Source organism: Apteryx rowi, unplaced genomic scaffold (genome assembly GCF_003343035.1).
Source record: "Apteryx rowi isolate R43461 unplaced genomic scaffold, aptRow1 scaffold_34, whole genome shotgun sequence".
Taxonomy (NCBI): Eukaryota; Metazoa; Chordata; class Aves; order Apterygiformes; family Apterygidae; genus Apteryx; species Apteryx rowi.
The window spans coordinates 4,002,313-4,028,608 of record NW_020449863.1 but is presented as its reverse complement, the minus strand read 5'-3'; the positions used below and the strand labels follow the sequence as shown (position 1 = coordinate 4,028,608).

The 26,296-nt window shown below is 35.9% G+C and overlaps 1 protein-coding gene across 1 annotated transcript; it reads right to left on the bottom strand.

Annotated features, from left to right (window-relative positions):
• Positions 1–459: 459 nt before the first annotated feature.
• DYNC2LI1 (dynein cytoplasmic 2 light intermediate chain 1) lies at positions 460–24,900 on the bottom strand. The gene is made up of 13 exons (XM_026072342.1): positions 24,859–24,900; positions 24,067–24,184; positions 22,800–22,834; positions 22,120–22,189; positions 21,050–21,138; positions 18,633–18,819; positions 16,493–16,561; positions 15,059–15,136; positions 13,704–13,780; positions 13,264–13,334; positions 12,699–12,796; positions 10,083–10,175; positions 460–777 (listed from the first exon to the last, which is right to left on the bottom strand). Exons 1-13 carry the CDS (start codon positions 24,870–24,872, stop codon positions 712–714), a joined length of 1,065 nt encoding a protein of 354 aa, XP_025928127.1. The 5' UTR covers positions 24,873–24,900; the 3' UTR covers positions 460–711.
• Between the last annotated feature and the right edge of the window lie 1,396 nt (positions 24,901–26,296).

Below are 26,296 nucleotides of genomic sequence, written 5' to 3'. Positions count from 1 at the left end.
GCCAGCTTTTGTGAAAGTATCATATTTAAATATAATCTTAAGTTTTGCCTTTGAATTATATATGCAAGGAACTGGGAAAAGATGCCTAGCACACTTAAGTATGCAGTTTCATTCTTTGGCTGTGAAAACTTGTTTTCATTTAAACACATATTTAAAGTAGAATCATTCAAAACCGAATAACATAATTTGTTATAAATTATAGGTAGGAATGACTAATGCCAGTCTTCAAACTCACACAGAATCGCTGAGGTTGGAAGGGACCTCTGGAGATCATCTAGTCCAACCCCCCTGCTCAAGCAGGGTCACCTAGAGCACRTTGCACAGGATTGCATCCAGGCGCGTTTTGAATATCTCCAGAGAAGGAGACTCCACAGCCTCTCTGGGCAACCTGTTCCAGTGCTCTGTCACCCTCACAGTGAAGAAGTTTTTCCTCATGTACTCAAACCCATCTCTGAAAAATCTGGAATTCTCCTCTCCCCCCGCTTTTTTTTTTTTTTAACTGTGTGTCACTACCAAGATATACTTTAATTTGGACTGAACTAATAAACTGATGTATTTTAATAAAAATAGTAACAGGAATGCTTAACAAATACTTTGTTAATTTTGTAGTTTGATATTGTACATTTTTAACTGCATCAAATTAAACTGGTCATGTAATGTTTAAAAAAATGGTTTTGTACATGTTAAACTGAAGACAACTATAGCAGTTCATCAGTCAAGATCAAAATCCATTTCTTTCCAGGTTTTAGAGGCATTTCTCTTATATTGGTCAAGTTCCTAAAACAGAAACATAGACACATATTAATCTAATAATATCCTCATGACTGACAGTGATAAGAAACATACAGTAGCCACCTAAACGTTTAAACCATAAGCAAAAATTTTTCACTGTAGGAAAAGTGTCTATATGACTTTTAGTATAATTTTCTAAAAAATAAGTAAGTACAATATTTTGCCACATTTGCTCTCAGATAGAAAACTATACTTTTTGGCCTAGACACTTGCTTTCTAGGATAGAAGAGAGTTTTGGTGGTTTTTTTTTCTTAGATATTTACTTTTGAGAAAATAATAGGAGGACTGTGAAGATACAGAAGTGTATTATTACCTATGTTTTAAAAACAGAAACCAGCATTACTCTACAAACAACACTGTTTCATATTCCAAGTGCCAAAGTTAAGGCCTTTCAAAAGCAAAACATATTGGTAATTCCCTAGGAATATGAAAAGAAACTGTAAGAACAAAGCCTACTTTATTTTAGCACAGGACCAAAATGAACTTCCATAAAAGCTTATACATCACCAGTGGTGGTAACTTGGAGAGCTACCTGTGGACCTTAGAAAACCCTTCAGAACTAAGGCTGCATGTACCAGGAATATGCATTTCATACATATTGCATGTGTTCTCTTAGTGGTACATCTGTGGCCAAAAAAGGTAAAGCTGCATTTTGTCTTGGTTGGCTTTCACAGTCTTGTCCAGAAAGCAGGAAGCAGAAATGCAAGTAAGAGGAATGCAGTGATTGTTTAGGAATCAACAACCCCTATCTATTCAACCTATGGTAATGGATATTTATGGAAATATTATTCATTACTGCTTTAGATTCTTCAAAAAATGTGTTACGCATGAGTAGAAGTGATGCTGTGCTTTAATTTTTTTGTTTTTCAGTTAGTAGTTAAAAAAAAAAAAATCCTCTCAGATGCCACCATTTAGTAGATTGAAAAGTTTGCACCTGCATGTGAAAAGAAACTGCAAAAAAAAAAGTGCTAATTATAATAATGCATCTTCTAGACAGTATTAGCGCATCCTTAAAACTACAGGTACTGATTATTAAAAGCAAATAGAAGCTTGAACTGTGGAGGTATAAATAAAGTGAATTAGGTAGGAAAGATGAGGCAATCTACACCACAGTGCACTTGACACAACCTGAATACTAGCAAGGTGGACAAATGACCTTGCGTCAGTCAAAAATTGTACTGGAAATTTTGAAGCCTATAATGAAAGGTTATAGCAACATTAGCAAACAACAGTTTCATCAATTCATCTGAATTTTATGCGGTGGTGTATAAAGTCAGGAATTATTTCTGAAGATTTTTTTCCAGCATAAGTGATTTAAAAAGCATTATGATTGCTTTACATTCATAAAAAAAAACACAAGACTTCCACAATATTTGCAGGAAGGTGATACTGTAATGAGGTAACTGTTAGACCTAACCAAAGACTGTTTGCAATGTAAAAAGAGTCTTCATATCTTACTTATATTAGGTGAGCATATTAGCCATCTATTAACTACAACACAGAGAAAATGAATTATACTGGAAGTTCCCATCAAGTTCAGATACTTTTGATACAGTGCTACTATGATTTACCAAATCCCTGCAGTATTAGATTCTCCATTGTCAAGGATCTTCTTGGCATTTTTTTTCCCCCCAAGAAAGTAATACTTATTTCTGTGTTATATATAATTAAAAAATAAAGTTTTAATATATTTTTAATTTTTTTTAATAAGAATTCCTCTCCCTGACATGCTTTAAGAAGAAAAACAAAAAGGTGGAGAATATTCACCCTTTTGGAAATTCATTCTAAAGCAAAACAGAAAGACAAAATATATATTAAAATTCTCTGCCAAAAGAAAAAGCAAAGCTAGCTTTCAGGAATTGTAATTTTGTATCTGTGTAATTGGAGTTGCATAGCTATTGAAGTAGCTTGGGATGATGAAGAAAAGTCAGAGAAAAAAATGATAAAGAGGAGGAATAGTATAAATGCAGTACAGCCAGTGGAAACTAGGCATGTGTTTTATATGATTGTTATTTTGATTTTAACAAAATGGACTAAATAAAATAATGGAGCTTTCACTATAGGTATACAAATACCGGAAGTGACAAAAATAAACTCGCCAGGTATGGATTTTATGTTAATGGCACTATCAATTATCAATCCAGAGCACAGAGGCAGGAAGAAGAAAATAAAGGACAGAGCAACAAAGAAAGCATCTCCTACAAATTATATGGAAATAATATATGGAATTCTCTCTCTCTGATGATATAAGTGTGTGTGTGTGTGTGTGTGTATAAAATAATAATAGATATCTTTTTTTTGATATATATATATATACACACACACATATGTACGTAAATACATACACCATTTAAAAAAAAAGCAAAATTTGTAAAAATAAATAAAATGAATATTTAGGAATTGTGGAATCTATCCTGGATATATATTTTAAAATAATTTATTTTGAGGAGAATATGATATTAACTGACAAACTGTTAATCCCCCCTGCCGATCCTATTGTTTCACAGTTCCTAGCCTGTATGCACCCTCTGGGACTACGACAACCTCCAGAGAAGCTTTGCTTTATTTGTTCTCCTAATTAAGCCTACACTGGCAGGATCCTGAATGTTGTATGATTTTCTGCTGGATGGGGTAGATTAAAAAACCCTTTAAATTTTCTGTCTTTCAGGAATCAGTGGGAAGTAAATTCAACAGCTTCCTCAGTAGTGCAAAATTTTCAGAAAGCACCACACGTTTATAAGTAATAAGAGGATTTTCGATTAGTGCGTATTCTTCATGATGCTAGCAGGAATCTAGTTTTACAGTTAAGTAATTCACAGATGACTAATATAGAACATATTGTGTCCAATCTAAATCTAGTAAGTTGCATTATTAAATCCAACTCCAGTACTACTGAACTTTTCCATCTGTAAGGTAGTCTTTACTCAATATTTTCACTCCCTTATTATTAATATAAAGTAATTATGATTTTGGAACATACTGAACTGTTGGAAACTTGCCAACAGTTTTAGGAATAGAAAGCATATTGCAGTGTTTTAAGAAGCACATGTATTCTGATTTATGCTAAGCTAATAATTTCCATTCTAATAATTTTTTAAAGGTTACAGAAAGAGGTGAAACTAGACAATGAACTTTTACATGTGAAGACAATGCTGTGGGTCATGTCTAAAGGTGTTATCTAAAATATTAGCCTCATCATAGCTTTTTCAAATCTGAATAAGCTGTCTCAAGAAAGAGGAAGATAATTTAGCAGATTTTTTTTGCTGTAATTTTAGCTAGCTGGAAGGTCAGTCAACATAAAGGCAGTCCAAAACAATACAAAAGTGCAAAGTATCAAAAATACAGCATATATTTAAATTATTTAGCCATTCCCACTACACAAAGAAGTACAGAACAAAATGAGAAACAGTATTTTGAAGACATATCAGAGTGAGACTACATTTAATCTATAGTAAATGAAAGCAAAAAAGAGGATGAAATGGGAAGAAATCTCTACAAAATATCATCTTTAACAAATTCTGTGATTCATTTGGGGGGGGAATATTGTCAGGAAGGTATATTTCTTTAGTTTCAGTGTAAAATAAAAAGTAAAATAAATCCCTGTACGTCAGAAATGTAATGGAAAAAAGAAGTCTTTCAATTTTACCTTAAAGACCCTTTTGAAAAAAAACATACCTTCCTGCTTCTGAAGTCCTATACTATAAACATGACCCAGAATTCTGGAATATACTGTAACTACCCAATCAGCTAAGTGATCCCTTCCTCAAACTGCAAGAAACTCCTATAAAAGATTATACATCCACATACACAAAGATGTTCACAGTTAGCTAGCACTATGCTCCCTTTGTTTTCTGGGTACCAAGTGCAGGGCACTCAGATCAGATTTATAGAAACTGCAGTTTAAATATGCTTTAAACATTCTTTGAGTGCTTTAAATATTATTAGTGTGCTAGCAACTCAGGTCCTAGATGTCTCTGACTGGCATAAAGTAAGTTTTTTTTGTTTTGTTTTGTTTTTTTTAAAACAATAATGCTTCTGTATTTCAGTGTTTCTGTAAATTCTTCATCCGTCAAATGGGGAAGATCACACCTAATCTTATAAAGACACTGGGAAGAAAGACTTCTTAACTGATGTTTGTGAGGCACTCAGATAAGATAACATTACCACACATTCTCAGGGAAAAAAATTAATACTTTTGTGTTCATTGAAGTGTCTGAATGGCAGGTTGAGAAATACAGTACACAAAGAATAAAGATGATGAAAAGAAATACTGAACAATTGAATGAGACATCAGGAAAATAGTATATGATCATGTAATTAAAGACAATATCATAATGTCTACAAACAAGGAGGAAAAATTAAGATTGCAGGAAAAGCCTTAATTGTTGCATTTCCTCAATTCTGAGGGACTGACATGGTGACTAACTTTCCTTTTATTCAGTTTTTTACCGAATTTGCTCTCAGACTGTGGCATAAGATCTCTGAGAGTTGATTTTAACTAGCAGAAAGGTCGAGTAAGACATTCAGCCATGGGACACAAACTCTTCCAGTGGATACTACAATATTTATTTATAGCAGAGACTCAACTCGTCTGTATTCAGATCCAGGTCTCAGAGTACATTCATACCCACCTCTCTACAAAGCCTTTATCTGTCCCTCCCTTCCCTATTCCCTAGATCCATCCTATCTAACTCTTCTTCTTCTATCCAAACTCATTTTACTTAAGTTTCAGGYTTCCCATTCCTCCTCCTCCTGCTCGTGTCTACCAGTTCTCTCCTATAATACTTTGAATTTCCATTCCTTCTTCCCATTTCCTTCTCCCTTCTCCCCCCTCTCCCCTAATTAGAGCATTTCTTCCTTCTTTTTACTTTAGGGCACTAGTAAAAGAAGATTTGAATGTAGAATGAAGACAGCCTCTCTTCTCTGTTTTAGCTAGCACTAAAGCAACCTCTGAGAATACTTGTGGAACAGGGTCAAAGAAACAAGTACTGAAAAAGTACATAAAAAAAAATCTTAAGCACCTAAACTTCAGTACGGAGTTTAGTAATAATAATGTTCTAAGGCTGCTTTTAAAACAACTTTAAAAGCAACTTCAGAAAAAAAGCGTTGGACACATTTGGGCATGCTGTCAAGTGACAACAAGAAAGCTTATTCTTGGTGCCTGTGTAAACTTCATATTGTGGAGAAAAAGGTATTTAGGAAGACTGGGACTTTTCCTCCTCTTTTAGCCATGCCAAGGTGCCTGCCATTCTTCTCTGCCCAGTATCACCTGACCAAAGAGGTCATTGACAGAATATCTTCTGTGCTGTTGAATGTGATGAAGTTCTCTCTCCTGAAGTTCTGTAGCATGTTCATGACAGAAGTACGCTGTACAGGTATGGCTGGCTCTCACGCTGTTGGCCAGCCCAGTCCCAATCACAATCAGATGCTGATGGAGTCCAAATGACAGTTGAAGACCTGACAGTGGGTTGACTTCTAGTTGAGAATGACATGGATATGCGACTTGGGAAACAGGAGTACATTTCCTCAAGAGAGGATCCTAGAAACACATTTTGTGAGTGACAGCAGCTGTGTTCAAGTCAGAATCTCAAAGAATATCCACCAGCACCATAACCTACAGATAGATAGACGTTTGGCATTTGCTTGGCTGATGAAAGGACTGGTGACAGGATATATTTTTAACCTTACTGGGAGTATAGCTGATTCCATTTGAGAAGTCCTTTTTGTCCCCCCCACCCCCCTTTTTTTTTTTAAATCTCTCCTCCTTCTGTGCAAGAGTTTACAACACAGTTCTTCATGATATGCTTCTATTTCTGCTTGCAAGCTAACAGCAAGCTGCACCAGGCATCTAGCCAACTTTTTAGTGGTGGAGGGGGGGGAGAGTGAAGTATACGCTATGGTGCTAGGCTTCAGCTAAAACTGGCACCAATCCCTAATGTAATACTTTTGTGTGACAAGGACCTGTTGGTACGAACTCTGGCATTGCATGACACTGATTTCTTGAATACCTTATTGGAACAGGTTATCTAATTCGTTGAGCTCGAGGTTAGCTTTATCATTTGCTTCAGTGAACGAAGCTGCAGTCAAATGTCCAAACAAAAAAGGTCCGTGCACCTGTTTCGACTATTAGTTAGTAGTAGAAGACATAACAGGATAGCTAAGACCTGAAACAAACAAAAACCCTTCAAAAGACATTTGGAGCGTGTACCTTTGTGGTACAGAGTATTCCTAATGGAAACAGAGCAGACGCTCATGCGCCATCTCACTGCCAGAAACATTTAGAAGGAACTAAGAGAGGAACAAGACTTTTATGCACTCATAGGTATTCATGGATGCAGGTGGTACATGTGCAGCTCTAAATGCCAATGTTATTTTAAAATTTTTTACTCTTACTCATGTGTTTACCTAAAGTGAAATTTGCAGAGACTCAAATAATATTCAAGTCTGACAGTAAAGATACAAGTAACTAAATTACCATGTCAGACAACCTTAAGGCATCAAAAGCTGAAAAATTAGAAGAGAATAGAGAGAAATGGTCCAAGTGATTTAACGACAAGTTCACCATCTTGTTTTATTAGTATGCTGTATGAAGTGTCAACAGCAAGCTACAAGTTTATGGTTTAATGAATATGTAAAATAAATGTATTGTTTGAATCTTGAAAGCCCAGTGAAGATCAGGAAATCCAGTCAGTCGGGAGAGCCTGTGCTAGTTAAGAAACACACTAAAAATGTAAATTCCCAAAAGGTCCCAGGTGCCGTATGAGACTAATATGCTGAGATTAACTCTGGAGAACCAAAAAGCAGCAAACAATTTCAACAGCAATAATTGATATAAATCTACAAGTTGTAGATTTGTTGGATAAGAACTATGAAAAGAATTCTGAAAAGACACAGTTGACAAACAAATAGGTGCTCTATCTTGAACAAAGGTATGGTGAAGAAATGGTAGCCTCAGAGAGTTTTCCAGAGCAAAAAAAGTTTGGGAATAGGGTGGTAGTCTCATAGTTTGAGCTACTGAAGAGGCAAAATAATCTGATCTAAGAGAGAGCAGTCTCGTGGCAGAGGGCTGATGAGCTGGACCCTAACTTCCACACCCAGAAAGTGTCTCAGATAAATCTTGACAGCTTGTACATGAGACTATGCCAGGTATTTTCTTTCTCCTGTACTCTTCTTTTTTGGCTATTCTCTAACTTTATACTCAAGAACTTAACCTTTTATTTTGTTGAAGTGTTTCCTTCTCTAAGCTGATTTTGTGTTACAAATAATCTTAGCTAACCCTGAAAAGACACATTATTTCTCTACAAATGCTAGCTGCAGACAAACCCTTCAAACAAGTATACAAACTTGGAAGTCCCTGGAAATAAGAATATTATTCAAAGTACAAGGATCCATTCTGAGACTGGCTATACTAAATGCCAGGACACTGAAAGGCTCTACAGAAGAGGGAGGCAAGAGAGAAACAGCCCTAATTTTATGAAACTTTGCATTGTCTTAGCCATCTACACATTTATTACAGTATTATTTAGCGGTCCTGATCAAGACTAACACTTCATTAGGTATTCTAGTATCAAACATACTGACAGATGCTATATTTTGTGTCCTATTGCTAGGATTTTGTATATATTTTTCCTTTAAAACTTATCTTTGAAATAAATGAGCAAACTGGTTATCACCTAGAGTCCAACGTGGCATATTAATTAAACTGAAGYAACCGAGAGAATGATAACATGTACTTAAATGTTTTTACAATAGGCACCTTCATTATATGTAACTTTCACTTTGCATTATGTCCCATGAATTCGTTAGCAACATGTTGCATATTAAACATTTTAATAGACTGTTCCTCCTAAACAACAGATAGCATATGGGACTCTACAAAGGTTAGACTTATCATGCACTTAAAACCTTGCTCTTAAAAATAGGATTTTTGTACCCTTTTCACATAATTATGGGAAATCCAAAGACATTTCAAGAATCACTAACTACAGAATTCTTTTCTTACAGATGTGTAGTTATCTTAGCTCATTCCAAATTGAATGAAATTCTAAGAGTATAAAACATTTTAATAATATGCAAATAATCTTGTAATAACTGAACTTCAGGATAAAGAAGTTTAGAAAATAGTGGCAGATAACAAAAGTAATTTTCTCTTTAAAGCCCAGATTACTTGCGATAGCCCAACTAAAAGAAGCTACACTGGTTTCCAATGCCCTTGAACAGATTAGTGTTCTAAAAGCCTGCCTCTTTTGTTTAAAAACAGAAAATTAGTAATTCTCTATATGATTTAATCAACACCAGTATCCTGTTTTGCAAGATGTAAATATTATCTAATAACAACAAACAGGTATAGTGAGTATGAGATTACATTATAAATTCCAAAACCAATGTGCTTTATAAATGGGAGCACTTTAATGATTTCTAATACTGCTCTTGATATAACAGACATTTAAAACTGATGACTACATTAACAGGATATTACAGGCAATATGCAAGCTCAAGGACCGCGAGAGATTCATGTAATTGCTTTATTCTTTTACATTATTAATGCATTCTAACCCCAGTCTAGTTCTCCATGGAATTCTTCTATAAAATTAGTTCACCACAAACATTTTGGCAAATTCAGAAGCACTATGAAATGAATACGAAAAATTAAATGACCCTTTCTCCTCTAAAGGCACTTCCCAGAATTCAGGGGTTAAGTCAAATACCACTGTGTGGATCAATTCTGTTCACTGTATTTTAAAAATAAAACGTCCATAAACCGCAAACTTTAGTCAGCAAGATTATCATCTCAGTACCTTTCATAAACTCCAATTTAAACAAAAATTTTGAAGGGGTGGGGGGGGGGGAGAAGAAGCATAAACACTCCCACCCCAAACTTTGATACTATTCCCTAGACTTACTGCTAACCAACTCCCAAATAAATACAAGGGGGAGAAAGGGAGAAAATTCTGTCAAGAAGCCTTCACAGCTTGCTTCAGTATGGATGATGAGATTACTTTAGTGAAATAATCCTTGAACAGAGCTAGAGGGAAAATTCAAATCCTTCATTTCTAAAGAAACCACAGAACCAAAACTTTCATGTCTAACAATGTTCCTCCTGCCAAATGTTTACCAATCAGAAAAAAAACAAAAAACAAAAAAACCCCCAAATCCAAAGTTCAATAAATTCTTGAATTTAAGTTATTCAAAGGCAAAAAGGGTGCTACAGGTATACCCTACAATTATTCCAGCAACGGTACTGGTTCTGGAATAACAGACTGAACAGCAATTGGAGAACAACGACATACCTGTTTTTTCTGAGCTCTCATGACATCAACTTCGTACTCAGCATATTGTAAATCCTGTGCAGGGTCCCTGGTATATTGTAAATCACAGGAACCCTAAAATAAAAATGAAAAAACACAAATCATAAATTTAAACTTCTATTTCTTCAACAAGATGATGACATGCGGTAGAGTCTAATGGAAGCATTTTGCTTATAATACAGAAATATTAAAACCCTGCATTTATGGAAGAGTTTTAATATTGGACACAGATTAGACAAAAAATACAATATATTATCTTGGATTGGTAAACAATGAGAAAGTAATAATGCAGTTAGATCTTAAAGGAAAAAAAAATTCTTATTTGGTAGTTATTAGCAGCTTCTCTCCTCAAAAAGAAAATATTCTTTCCAGCTCATGACGTTTGGACATAGTCAAGTGTTGCTCCTACTAGAGGCTTTAATGCTCAAGATTATACTTCAGTTCAGGCCACCAGAAGTATTACTTCAATATCTGAGAAATACTTCAAGGACCGATTATTATCTTTTTGCCAAGTATCTGAAATTACATTTACTAACCTTGAGGCAGCCATAAATTTAATTCCAAAGAAGAAAATATGCTAATAGAAAGGAAAATTATCATGTAAGAATTGTTTACATTGTGCTGCACAATTCTTGTTACTCGTAACAAACAGAAAGTAGCAAGAAGTCAATCATACAAATTATGGAATAAAATAAAGCAGAATTATAATTCTGATTAGACCAACAGATGGAAAAGAAATTCCCAATGCACAAAACCAACTTGAAATTTGAAGCATGTTTTGGAACCAATATGGAAGAATCTACTTGGCAAATCTTTAAATTAGTTTGGTACTTTCTTTCCAAATACTCCTACAGACCTTTTCGAGGAAGACCTAGTTGCTCTGTGAATGATTTCCAAAGAACACCACTGAGGCAGCTTGCAAGATTCAGACATATATAAAAATGTCTGTGTAAGCTGTGCACTTTAATGGACAAAATGCCTCCCTTTTCCGAGTAAGGGACTGTTACTCGGAGTTATCTTATTCTTTAGGAATGTTCCTCATCCATAAGTCCTGCTCTCAGTTTTCACATGCAAATATCTGCAGCAAAAATTGAGCTGGCTTTTTTTATGTCCCTACCTTCCCATAACAGGGCATAAGGACTACTGCAGAAAAGGACAGGGAATGGTGCCTAACTTGACACTGCATCTGCTGAGGTTCTATGGTATCACAGCACAAAGATATAAGCAACCATCCTAGTTGCCAGAAATAATTAGCTAAAGAAGTCAGATGACGAATCTGTCATTTTCTGGCAGTTAGATACAACTACAGACCTGAATAACTAGAATAGTGTTAAAATTACGGTCAGAACCAAGCTCTGTGACGTACTTGAAAAATTCAGTTTAAATAATTAATGTACCTGTTTCTATGGTTAAGAGTACTGAAGGCTCTCCAGTAATGTATACACATTGTCCAACTCAAAACCCAAGTCTAAAAGTTACTACCAGCTCTTTTGGGGGGATTTTGGAGACTATATTTATATTTTTAAAAGGTTATGAGCAAAAGTTACATGAAAAAATATAGTTTTTGAAAAGTAAAGTTTAGTCTTTATCATCTTACGGCACACTGTAYTGCAAATGGCATTTTGGTGATGATTTATTCTGGTCACAAATCACTAGAAATAATTTGTAGGCTTTACTATATAACAGGCAAGTGAGTAGGAAAAGGCGCACTAAAACCCTTTCCCACATTAGAGACTGGAGATCCATAGACTTAAAACTAGAAAAAGCCTAGTTTGCACAATGTAATACTAGGCACAGTTTCATAGCCCTAACTGATTTTCTTGTCTGCCCAGACAAGCTGTAAGGCAGGAAATGGACATGGATAAAGAACTCTGAGACAGTCTAGTATAGAAGGAAAAAATGCCAAGTTGTTTTTGCTCAAGTCAAAGAGAAAAGAATTTTGATTTACTAACAACAGCAATTACTTTCATTCAAAAGGAATATCTGGGTTTTTACCTCTTGGGACCAGAAATTTCTGAAGTATGTGCAAGATTTATCACTTTGGAGGTGCCAAGTGATTCTCATTACCTTGCTAATCCAAACACTTCCCATCATTGAGTTCCCACAGCAAAATTACAGATTTTGGCAAGAAACTCTAGCCTGATTCAAAGCCTCATGCCCTAGGAGAATAAGGATCAGCAGCTTGCTGCAGCCAGGAAGAGCTCTCCTCTTGAAACATCACTGGCAGCTGGTTTAGGCATTAGGGCACATGCCACCTTATAAAGTTTCAAAAAACCCTGAGTATGGGTTCTCTCTCAGTATCATGAAAGGCAATGGTATCACTTTGGAAAAAACAGAGGGTTATAGCATCGATACTTTTCTTATTTTTAAATGTAGGAAGGTGACTTAAGATTTAGAAATCAAAAATCAAAACACTACTACACAAAAATATATATTTTTTAAATTTATGAATTAAAGAGGTTGCAAGAAACAGAACTGCTAAATGGTTTTTCAAGAGACTGAAATTCCAGTCACTGGACTTGAAGGACAAAAAGTTGTAGTAATATCACTACAATTCTAAGACAAAAGAAGTTGTGCATCAGACACTTAAATACCTACCTTGGGAGGAAATGTTTTCTCAAATACTTTTTTCCACAGTTCCAAAGGTGTATTTGCATGCAGTTTTCCAATATCGCTATCAGAGGCAGGTGGTGCTCCTAAGGATTACAGCAGAGCACAAAATAATACAAGTATGTTGTCATAACAACAGGAATTAGCAAATAAATTTGGATAATTGTAAGTCTAATTTAATATTTTATCTTCAGTGACAAACTGCTATGAGCCCTGAAAAAGCACTGATCTCCTATCATAAAACAGGTTGTGTTACTATTGCATACTATATTTTAAGATCTAAGCTTGCCCATATCCTATTATTTGAAGTAGTACTGATACTTTATTAAACTACCTAACAAAACTGCACAGGTAATTCTCAATAATATAAATACTGAATCTTCATTTTAAACGTTCTAAGCCATTTGCTTCAATAATCAGTTAAAACTGATGCTGATAAGCATCAGTTAAATCATGTGCTAAAATTTAAATTAATCTTTTATCTGTTTAAATTTTTTTTCTAATTTTCATAATCAATTTAGACACAAACACAATGAACAGGAAATGTCCTAACCTATTTGGTTCAACGAATCCAGGCCTGCTGGTATAAACAGAGGTCTGCTATGATCCACTGAAACAGACTTACTAAATAGAGAGGGAGGAGGAAAAAAAAAAAAAAAAAAATCAAGTGAACATTTAGCAATCAACACAAAAATTACATTATTCTAGACAAGACTAAAACTGTTATTGGGCTCTGCACAAAAATATATCTAAATAAAAACCTATTCAATTGTATTGGCGACCATGTTTCTACTCTGTCAGTTTTGGGATCAAAACAAGGAGTTATTGCTACCCGGTGCAGAGAGACATGCAACTAAGATGCAGGAGTAAAATTGCATGAAAAAGAATTTTGCAGAGATGCTATTCTTGGAAAAAAAAAATTAATCACCCAAACATTTAAGTAATTTTAAACTCTGGGCAAGTCATTTAATACTAGGACAAAAATTATATTACCTTTTATCGAAGCCAAATGCCAAATTATTAATAAGAATACGGGCTTTCAGCAGGAGAGCCTCAGATTTACTGGTAAACTAAATGAATTCAGAAAATAAAATATACATTATGATCTTCCATCACAGAAATATTACATGTTATATCATCTGCACAGAGGATTACAAATAGAGCCTGGCTAGTTCCTGACCTCAATAAATTTAGTGTATGTTCATTGGATTCACTAGGATAAAAATCTCACATTCATGTTTTGGAAAGGGAGGGTATTTGTCACTAAATATATAGATCAAGACAGATTAAAAATGGCATTAAAGAAAGAAGTTAAATTTTAATATATGGATTCACAGCTTCTGAAGTATGCACATTAACAGATACAAATTTTTTGCTTGAGACTAATGAGTTATTAAGATTTTAAACTACATTAAAAATTATCCAGAATACCATGAACATTTAGAGATGTAATGAACAGCTATAAAAGTGTTTACACGTCATAAAAGTAGCTTGATAGTCAGAGGCAGAATTGGTACGGATTTCTCAGAAAAGAGCTCCCAGAATATCTTCTGAAGCAGCACACTTATTACTCTGAGGGCTTTCATATCTTAACAAATTCATGTCTTTGAGAACCAAGTTAGATCCCTAGTGAAGGAAATGAAGCTTCTCCCACTCATATTAATGGGAATCAGCATTTAGTATCCAAAGAGGAGTATTAAGCTCCTAGTTTTTCATTTTTTATTAAAATAATGTTTAAATACATTTTTAAAGATCAGTACGATTGTATTCTCAAGGAACAAAAGAGGAATTCACATGCCATAAAGCAGAATAAAAATCTGTCAGCTTAAGTCCTCTTAAAACTGCAAGATATCTGGCCTTACGGTGAAGCTTCAGGTGAGTATACTTCAAGTGCTGGGAAGATGTGTCCTTTGATCCATGATTTTAAATCTACAGAAGTCTGATCACTAGACATAAGTTCATACTGCTACCAAATGGGTCAGGTCTCTACTTCTATCTAGGATAATCACTTTTTCCTGTCCTGCTTTCTTGTAGCAGTAAAAACTTTTGTCCAGCTGTGCAGTGAAGTAAATTAGGGAACTGAGCTGACTAACAGGTAACCATTTTCATTTAGTTTTTTCCCGGTACTGGGAAATTATGTAGTTTGCTTATTCTTAGGGCATATTCATCCATCTCCTGCCAGCACCTGCAACCCATTTGAGAACTTAGGTCATGGACAGAGCTACTGTAAGACCAATTACATCCTATTTTCTCTAGGAGTTTTATATTTCTGTTTTTCAAAATATTATTTCATAGCATAAACATTGCTCATCTTTTCCTTTCCTTAGTTAAAAAGTGAATATACACACCACTAATGATGCTCCATAATAATGTGAAACAAATCGAAGCGTCTTGCTTATTATTTTCCTCACTTCAGAGTCAAACTCCTGAAAAAGTTGATATTGGAACGTACGTGTAAGAAACAAAACCCAAGATATTACAGTCAGAACTTTTCAATTTTTTTTTAAATCTAAACTGCAATGCACTCAGGTTACAATATACGAGGCGTTCAGCTGTCAGCATAATTATATCTTAAGATAGAATCAGTAACAGCCTACTCTGATTGAAAAGAAATGTCACAATTTCCCTTTGTTTCTTTTTTACAGAGGCAGCCTAATTCAGGCAGTATATTATTGCAGAAAAAGTTTCTTAATTGGGAATGTGTATTCAATTTCCAATTAGTTTCTATTCCCTTTTGTTTTAAATTTTTAGAAGTAGAAATACTTCCTACTAGAATAAGGTTTTGTTTTTTTCTTTTTGTCAAAATATTTGACTTTCAGTAAACCTTTGGCTATATGCTTTCTAAATTGTAATACTTGCAAGATATGAAAGGTGCATCAAAATATCTTTTMATCAATATTTCTTTAAAATAAGATCATATAGATGGCCTTCCCTGGATAAAGTGGATGAAAACCTGGTCCCAATGAAGCCCAGAAGATTCTGTCCACAGATGCCAAWGGAATGAGGCTTTTATCCTGTTTATTACATGAGTTACTGATTTTTAAAGGGCTCATGGCTCAGCATAAAGCCCTGTATGAAAGAATGCCCAGTACCTTACTAATACAAATTAAGTAACTCAAARAGTTGGCCTAGCATCAAAGCACTATGTTGTCATCTAGAGAAGCACAAGCTGCCAGCAAGGCAGCTAAAAATCAAACATGCTCTTCTAGTTTCTCATGATCACATGCTACTTGAAAATTAAGTACACATTTGTTTGGATTTTTAAAATACCGAGCAGGAATCCAGCAGTACTACTCCCTGGTATCTCTTCCTTTTCCCCAACCATGCCCCTAAAAGGTGCAATTACTCACTGGTCTGTAAAAAATGGTGAAATAAGTACTTTAAAGAAAGCAAATTTGAGAATGAAATAATAGTTTGCTGTTCTTGCTGCCACAACCACCAAAAACTGTGACCAGCTGACCTGAGATGCCCATTGTTCATTGCCGTACAGATAYGGCTGCAGTCAGAAGGGACAGATGGAGTTGGATTTCTCTCATTATAAAAGAAAGGGATCAACACGAGGTCTCCTTGCTTCCCTCCTTGGTCTGCAGCTACTAAAAAGACTAAAGCTACTAAATGCTGTCAGCTGACAGCATATGCCATTGGATGGAAAGATTTTTTGTGGTAGAAGGCTGACTAGTCATATTTTTGGTCAAATGATTACCGTTATGTTACCAAGATTTTATTATATTGTAGAATCTTTACCAGGAATCTTCTCATTATAAATATAAAATATTACTTACATGAAAAATATCATATTTGCTTCCAATTATCACGAGAGGTAATGGAAAAGGGTCAACTAACTCATAATCCTATTAAACAAATATATTACAGTTAAGCAGTGTAAGAAAAGTGTAGAAGATTGTGACAGTTAAAGGAAAGGCTCTAAGATTAATTCACAGAGGACAAGGCTTATTTTTTCAAAACCTTAAATTAGATACATAACTTTAATTCAATAGCTCTAGGATGTAGATTTAACCGTTAAGTATTTAACTTCAGCCATAAATTTTAATAAATACATTACAATAATTCTCAAGTTATCTGGCAGGTTTTCCAGATATCCACATGACATTAAACTATACCCTCATGTCAGCTCTAGTGATCAGGTGCTCACATAACAATTTAGTGAAGCTCCCTTCATTGCAGCAGAGTGGAAAAGATCTATGTTGTAATGGAGGTTGACCTAACTGTTCTCTCCTAAAGCTGGTTACTTCACATACAAGTTAAATGACTGTCAGCATATTGGCAAGAAGCTACAAATACTGAAAAACCGGTACTTTGAGAGGAAAAATAATGGTTTCATTCATACACTGCCAAAGCAAGACTTTTCAGCAATATTATCTTCACTTAAAATTGAGGGTATAGAACTGGAAAAAAAACAGGGGAAGAGCTAGTTTCTTAACTAAGAAAAAATTAATTCAGAAAAACATCAGAAACATTAAGACAGGCATACTGACCTCTATTCATCTGACCTTTCAACTTTTGATTACAAAATACTTTAGGTGCAAGTCTGCCCTTGATATATTTACGCTTTACCATCATAGCCAAAAATTCCTTATGCAGTATAATGGAATACATCCAGTCATTAAAAAAACCTCTCTGAACCTCATCAATTCCTGTTAATCATAAAAATATCTTTAGCTACAAAGAGACAGATAAAAATTTCCTTAAACTGTCAGTTACTTTTTTGACTATAAAAGACAGTATTTCCTCCTACAAAAGGGACATTATTTTTTTCCTCGAACAATGATGAAATTTTAAAGAGAACTCAGTAGTAACATAATATTGTTTTTGCTCTCCCTTCTGTTTACCATAATGAAGGTTGAATAGAAATGCTAGTTCAGAACGTATAATTATGTCCCCTACAGGGCAAGTATAAAAAGCCTTTTCTTCTTAACAATTAATAGTTTTTTTTGTTTTTTTTTTAAACTTATTGAAAGAAGTTTGTGATTTTCAGATACTGAAAGCCCAGTATGTAATCCTGATATTGTGGTCATGATTTGTGTCCATGTGTGTTTGAAGGCCTCTTCTTTTTGTGAGCTAGCTTCTCTAAAAGTAAAAAAACAAAATCATAATCCAGCAGAACTGGAATCCTATACTCTAAATCTGTTGAGCGTTGCATATGTTGCTTTCTTAAAAATATGAAGTTACTTTTCAATTTTTAAGCTATATGAGCATTTGCAGTATTGAAGCATTTTATAGAAGTTACAGTAACTAGATTTATGTTCCAAGTCTTTAAACTGATGAATACCTATTTATGCATTATATATACACAACATTTGTAGAGGTTTAAAGCACAATGCCTTTTCATTTCTATTGGCATAACCTAGTTTAGCTTTTCCAGAGATTTTGTTAGCAATTATGTTTAAAGAACTGATGTTAACATTTCTGAAACTTTATAATTTAATTAGTTGTCAGATTATCAAAAGGCATTGAGTTTGTGATAGACATTTAAATAAATGCAAAGTATATAGTCATGTTGATGGCTGTTATAACTATATTCTTTGCTTAAATTTGTACCTTCAGATAGTCTCTTGCTAGATGACTTTTGTACATTCTAGTTTTCATCTTCATTTAAAAAAAGATGAGGGGGGAAAAAAGCAAACTGCTACTCTGAAACTATTTCTTTTGATTGGTGTAACATGCCATAACAATCACATTAGATATCTAACAAAAAGATATAAGAAACCTTCTTTCCTTGTTTCTGCTCTTATTGAATTTTTATTAAATTGCTATAATTTTCCAGTGAACAGGTTCATCTACATTAAATGGATTTTCAGTCATGCATAAAAATCTAAAAGAGTTGTTTACAATTTTCAAACGCATTATCTTTAACTGTATAAAGGCCTATGACATCTGGAGAAAATATTAGAAGTAACTTACTGGATGATCCTTCTGTAGATTGTTCCACATCCTCTGTTTAATTTCAGTAGCTACTTCAGGATTTGTCTTTCCCAGTTTGGTTAGAATTTTGTTCACATGGTTCCTGGTGACCTGCAGAAGACTCTCCATAGTAGTCCAGAGTTCGTCAGGTTTGGACAGATCCAATACAAGAACTATAGCAAATGCCCTATTAAAAAGAAAAGGCATTATTTGGTAAAATCTTTAGCACATAAGACAATTAGCATTTTTGTATACAGCCATACCTTTACTACAAATGCCGAAAGCAAAAGCTCTGAAATACAAGTGCTAAGATAGAATTAAATATAACAGCAAAGGGAGACAGCTTTTAATGATACTCTGAGCTCTGAGGAAACCTATTCATTGTCTGTTGTTCAGAACTTCACTTTGGCAACTTCCCATCATAAAGTTTTGGGGGATTGCTTATAAATATATATACACACATACATACATATGTACCAAACTTAATTTCTGGAGATTTTGTTTCAAAGCAGTTAAATTTACAAATGTCCTGAGCCCATCTAGCTCCTTCCTCCTCTCTCACTTCACTCTAATAATACCATGTATCCCTCCCAGTTGAAGCAATGTTAGCAAATGTCAGGATCTTTCCTAACCATGTACATATCATAAAGTTCTATACTTTGGTTATTCTTTTGTAATATGAAATAGAAAAAGCTGGTATGGGGCATTATTCTGTGCCATGGATTGCTGTACCAGTTAGTTGGAACCTCAAATAAGTTTATGAGAAAGTCTTCTGAAAGACAGATCAGGAAGGGAAGAAGTCCGAGTACTTAAAACATTCATACCAGCTACCAGGCTTTTCGAGGTGGACCATGACAGGAGACTCTTATGTATAAACTCTTCTCCCCCTCATCCCCCCCCCAAAAAACAAACAAACAAACAAACAAACAACCCACAAAGTTCCAACAACACTAAAATGCAACTGTGAAGCAGAACATTGCAAATGCAGCAAACTGACTGGCTGCAATGATTCTTTCATGTTCCACCCTGAGTTTAGAAAGGTAGATTCTGAAGTAGAGTGATATCAGAAACACTACAAAGCAAAATAAATGTCCAATTTCACTTTAGAATGCAATGAAAAAAAAAAATCTATTAAAAAGTCTCTTGGTGAAACTAGATGTAGTTCATGGAACTTTTAAATAAGCAAATTCCTTGACTACAGGCAGATGAGAAAATCAGTGAGAAAAACTTTACTGAAATGGTAGTATTTTTGCATGGTATGTTAAAATATTGCCTTACAAACACAGATGGTCTTAAAGTTCTGTGATGGGATAGCAACATTGTTCTTTAATATCATCCATATCACAATATTCCTTATCAGTAAAAAGGGGGGAGAAGACTGATGGAGCTGGAACTCTGTTAAAATCATTTGGAGCTGGAGCTCAGTTAAGTTCATTCAGACAATGGCTGAACAACACTAGTTGATTTTTCCCTCCAACTCACCAAGCAATTCTGGCAACAAGAAGCGTTTCTTTTTTCCATATGTATTATTGTCTCATTAAATAATGACATTATCTCTGTAGCCAATACAGTAGCAAATGTAGGTGATAAAAACAGCAGTCTTCCCATTATTTTCTACAGAAATTAAAGCTCACTACCAAAGAAATAAAGCAATGCATCAGAATATAAATGTAGAATGTGTTTTTTTTTCATCCTGTTCCCCCCTTCAACTCTTTTTTCCCCTAACTAAAAAGAAAACACAATGTCCTCCCCATCACCTCTTTTCTTTATGCAAACAGCATCTACTTTCTTCTTCCCATGATACCATTACTCTTTTCTGGATTATTCTCCCTACATTCTCTTTATTTTCTCTTAATTCACTTTCCTTTTCTCTGCAAATTGTTTTAATAGTTTTAGTCTCAGAAACATCATATCTCTTCTCTTGTATGATCTTCTTTTCATCAGTTGGCCACTCAACTTCTTCCCAAAATCCACAAGTATTTTCTCCTTACAGTCTTTGTCTTGTCCTCCAACCTGAAAAAACTCCCCACAGAGAGACTGTACACAGAAGTGGGAAGCCAGATTTTCTCTCTGATATGCCCCCAAGCTGCTTTTTCTGCTCTTCCACTGACCATAAAAAGAGACCAATTCTTCTCTTTTTCTGTATCTCTTGTACCATCTACTTAAAGCCAACCCACTTCCTTCATGGTACTGCTTTCTCTTGTGTTTGGGGATCGCTAAGAATTTGGCTTATTAGGAGAGAATCAGGAAAAGGAAGGTCAAAGTAGAGTATCAGTGGTATTATCATGATTTTTAGGAAAATTCACAAATGTTTTATCTTGTGTTTTGAAAATTTCCCACAATGAAAGGTCTAGAGATTTACTTTTGTTTGAATGAAGACTGAGATTAACGTCAGTATTTTAATATTAAGCACTTACTTTACGTTGCTGCTAGTGATTGGTATTCGAATCAGTTCCACTAATGAGGTTCCACCACCTAGTTCCCAAAAATGAGCTATATCTTTAGGCTGCAAAAGAGTTTCTTTGCATTAGAAATGTGCATTTCCATGCAACACCAAGAGAAGATCTTGATGCTGGTAAAATTGGCTTTTACATGCAAGTGTCTCAGAACTATATTATTTCATTAGTTNAATATCAAAAGAAAAAAAAAACGTGTTCAAGAAATCCCATATAACAGTTATGAAAGACTCCTGGCAAGCTTGTGACTACCTTGGTAAATGACTACTTTAAAATAAAAAAGCCAAAAAGCAGCGTGATTTGTTTTTGTTTATTGCTACTCAAGAGAAAGTATCAGACTAAGGCATTTTGAGAAGTTTGCAACTGGAAAAGTAGTGCAACTTATCTTCCCTTTTAGTGTCTGGGACAAGTTATAAATGATTTTTAATCTTTCAGACAGAGTCAGATTTTCCATCACCTGCTTCAGTAATAAAACAGCAATAGTTGTTATTGCTGGGCAGTGTTGTGCAGTGATGGGAATTGGTTCAATATTTCTATTAACATAATCTGCAGTGCAGAAGTTAGCAATACTAGCACTTAAACCCAAAATTTAATTATGATTTAACATCCACTAAGATGACTATTTCTCTCATAAATCTGGTTGTAAAGTATCTTCATTGGTTTATACTCATTTTACATTTTAAAGACAAAGTTGAACACCTGCATCCAAAACAAGACTATGTTTTATTTTACAATAGGAGAATAAAAGCACTCAGATGCTACAAACAAGGTAGTGTTTATAAATGAAACTGATTGCTTTGTGTTATACTTTGGTCTGATCTAATGCATTTTAGTGAAAAAGAAAAACATACTAAAAACATTAAAATACAAAATTAAGCTAGCTAATTTTTCTAAAATGAAATTCAAAAGATCCCATTTGTCTCACAAATAAATCAGTAGGCTAAAAAACTGCTAGAGTTTACTAAAAAAAAAAAGAAAAAGAAAAAAAAGGACTATACAGATATATTACACTTAACCTTCTGGGTACTCACTCTATTGTGTCTCCTTGCTCTTCTTCCAAAAGTATATTCCAAGGCTAATGTTGGTTTTGGACTCTCTTCCCTATCCAATGAAAAGTGATTTTATTTTGTCAAGAGCTCCTAAAAATGTTTAGAACTAATAAAAGTTAGTTCTACCGTTACTAAATTCCATTCATCAGTCAGTACAGAATTTGGCTTGGCAACAGCAATATAGAGAGTGCATTTTAAGACATGTTAAGACAACAGGTCTCAGTTCATTAGATGTTGCTAAAGACAGGAGAAGAAGCAGCACCAATGTGAAATGATGGCCATTTGATATCTCTCGTATTGGAGAGGAAGACTGAAGGGGTCAGGTGACAGGTGGTAACGAAGGGAAATAAGTTTATCCATATCTGATCAAAGGGTCACAGAAAACATATGTACACACGTATTATGAATGATCACCCAATATAATTATTTATGTAAAATCCTGCAAAGATTATCCAATTGGCTTTAATAATATAAGAATGTAAATGCTTAAATACCATTATCAAACCCTGGCAAATAGTTGCATAGATTACAAGGCTAAGTCTACTTGTTACCAATATTTTAAACAATTCTCTTTTACTGGCGGCTGTTTCTCATAACACTCTTTATGATGATCAGCATTTGAGTATTCAGTTGAAAAACACATAAAAAAATTTAAAGCATACCTGTCAAGGCACCTCAGTATTATAGTAGTTTTTCCCTGGAAATTAAAAACAAAGAACGCTACTATAATATCATTAAAGCATAAAAGTTGTAGAGTTAAATGCAACTCGTTGTTCTAACGTTCTAGTAATAAAGTGTCTGAAAAGTGTAAACTTATTTAGTTGTTTATAGCCTTATTAGTGGAAACTTAACTGCCAGCTTTCTGTCAGAACACAGTTACACTACCATTATTATAATTATAAACTAGTGGAGATGACAAATATAGTAACAGTGTATGTAAAACTAGATATCAGTGATCAACCTGACCAACTCTGTTAAACTGTTCAACCATTTTTAATTGTTAATAATATGCTGATCTAATGATTGGTTTCCACTAGTTTTGCTTAAATTATTATTGATTAGATAGAAATAAAAAGAATGACTGAAATACACATAAACATACCAATAAAAAAGGTCTTTACACTGCTGAAATTCAGACACTAAGGACAATGTCACTTAAAGGGGCTAGAACTTGCACAGTTTCCCTCCTGTTTCCTTTCCTACCTCAAAAATAAATGAATTTCATGTAAACCTGAAGTCCTTGTACTTTCTCTTTAAAAATTACTTTTAAAATTGCAGATCAGAGGTTGTACATATATCAGTCCCTCTAAAATAAAAATTATATTCTTAAAAATATGAATCACTTAGAGAAAAAGGTACATATTTCCTTATCTACATTTCAAATAAATGCTAATAGAAAAAAATAAGAAATTACTAATGATGTAGCTTATGGGACAATGTAACCTTGGGCACATGTGACCATGTGCCTGCAATCACTTATACTGCATTTTCAAATTTGTGTTGTATAAATACAGACACAATTCTCAGTAGGATGCCAGGGCTTCTATTTACAATACAACCGGTATCCATGCACCTAACCTAGCTCGTTACCAATTAAACCTTTGAAAGGGGAAATTTGGTGACGTGTCAAAGAACTGGAGTGCAGTATTATTCCTGGCTGCTGCTTTTACAAAAAACACTGAAGCCAAATCCCTGAGAACTAGCACATCATTGATCAGAGGGATTGGAGCTTTGGCTCTCCAAAGCACAAACTTGAGCTTCTGAACTGTAACAACATCCAGGTGTTCTGCCTACGAATACCAACTCTCTGCAGAATCAGAGCATACAGTATTTTGTCTGTACTGAGAATTAAGGGAAGCAGATGCTTTTGAGGTATTTTCCGTGACACAAACTGCATTCAAAGAAAGCACATAGAGTATTGAGCATTACCCCATTTTTGTTTCCCATAAATAATACTGATTTCTCCGAAATTTCCACACCCTCGTCATCGCCTTCAGCGTTTTCTCTTTTCTCCACTTCAGCTATAGCAATATCCCATAAAGTATCACTAGATGGAAAAACAAGATGTCATTAGAGAAAAATAGTTAACCCAAGACGTTTCCTGAAAAGATCTAAACGGATAAATGAAGAGTATTGTGGGGTTTTTTTTCCTCATCACATCACATTACTTCTGCTTGTCAGAGTATTTTTTTTTTTTTAACAGAACCGTGTTAAATAAAATCGCTTATATAACCCCTCGAGGAGCAGGCAGAGTAAGCACCAGCTACGCGAGAGGTGGCTTTGTTCTGAGTGTGTTTTCGATACCGTTACCAGGTTTCCTAACGACGCAGGAGTCTCACCGCGCCGTGAAAGCCGACGCGCCACCGCCGCCGCTTTCAGGCTCCCGCACGCGGCGCCGGCCCGGGCGGAGCAGGCCGCCCCATGGGACCCGGGGGCCTGCCCGGAGGAGCCCGCGGTGTCCCGGCAAGCTACTGCGGGGCCCTGGGGCCTCCCCTTGCGGCCGCGGCACCTCCTGGGGCTCCGCCGCGGCGGGCGGCGGCGAGCGGGGGTCTCTCGGGGCCGCGCAGCCCCCCCCCCCTCCCGGTCCTCGGGGTCGCCACCAGGAGCAACGGCCGAAATGGCCCCTTTACACCTCCCTCCCTCCTCTAGCAGCCCCGCCCGCCCCAGCGGGGCCGGGGGAGCCGGGCAGGCTGCCGGCCCCCTCGGCGGGCGCCCCGTTACCTGCCCGCGGGCATCGCTGCTCGGCGCTGGGGCCCGGCTCCCCGTCGCCATGGGAACCGCGTGGGGCACGCTGGGACATGGAGTCCCGCGGGCAAGGGCGGAAACGCGGCCTCTTCCGGCCCGGGCTATGGCGCCGTTAGCACCTCCCCTCTCCCGCCCTCCTCGGAGAGGAATATACGCTAGGAGTGTTGCATGTCTTTTGTTAATTATTTTACCTAGTCCTTACAGGCATTTGCTTCTAATAATTAAACTCGTAGTCCCCAAGGTAACTGTGTTAATACTGGAGCGAGACCTGAGGCAAAACATCCCTTCCCCCCTCCCCCAACCAATCCCCAGTATAACCAGTTACCTTGTAGTTACTGGGGTGTACAAATCAACTCTAACGCCAACCAGCTATGGGAACTAGATAAAAGTAAAACTTAACAACCGATAGTCTTCCTGTAAGAGCTATAAAAAGAGAGTATTTCAAGTTTCAAGTAAGATCTAATAAAGATGAAATTCAAAGATCACGTGAGGGTCACATTAAAATAAAGGAAAGTAGAATTTAAAGGGATCAAATCTGGTGCACCAAAAAATTACAGGATGACCCCACCTAGGAAAGGGACCCAGGAGGTGGATTAACCCAACCAGCCAAGTCAAAGGTGTCCGAGGTCGGGGAGGCGACCCGAAACGCAGAGCAATAACAGCTGGCCTGCTGGGCCAGAGCCGCCCTCTGCAGCTGAGTACCTGCTCCGGGTCTTGAGAGGCTCCAGACAGAGAAACCTCAGTAAAATCATCTCTCTCTGTTTTACCAACTCCGGGGACGTGGCCTCATTCATAACAATTAACTCAGGATTCATCACAACTTTCTCCTCCCTTCCCCAAAGGCGGCTTTTGTAGCAAGAGAGAGACCCTAAGTAATACCTTTTTGGTAAAAAAGGTTTTGCTAAGTTTTTCTTATGTTTAACTTGCATAATCATTCAGTTTCAGTTCCAGAAGCCTTTATACGGTTATTATTTTCCCCTGCCTTAGGTCACTTCCAGGTCTGTACATGAATCTTCTGAAGCATTTGCCCCCTCCCCCTCCCCCCGCCGTGGACACCAGTCTTTTTAATTGAAATCCTGAAAGAAACTTTAGTGCTGTACAGTGGCAGGTCCTGCAGATGCCTTTCTGAGGGCATTTATTTCATGAAGATTGATACAGCATTTCCAGTATCTTGGAGTATGGAGCCAATACTGCACTTTTTCTTCAAAATTCATTATTACTGAGTTACTAATCACGTTAGTTAAAATTAACTTGAACTACTGGATTGCCCTAAGCTGTATGCACTATTAAAGCTCTGCCTACAGGTTTAAGTAAGTGGTGCATTCCTTTATGCAAGGATGAATTTCCTCCTTCAGGACCTAACCTATAAAAATTGTGTTAGTGACAAGTAACTCCAAATACCTACCAGCTTTCT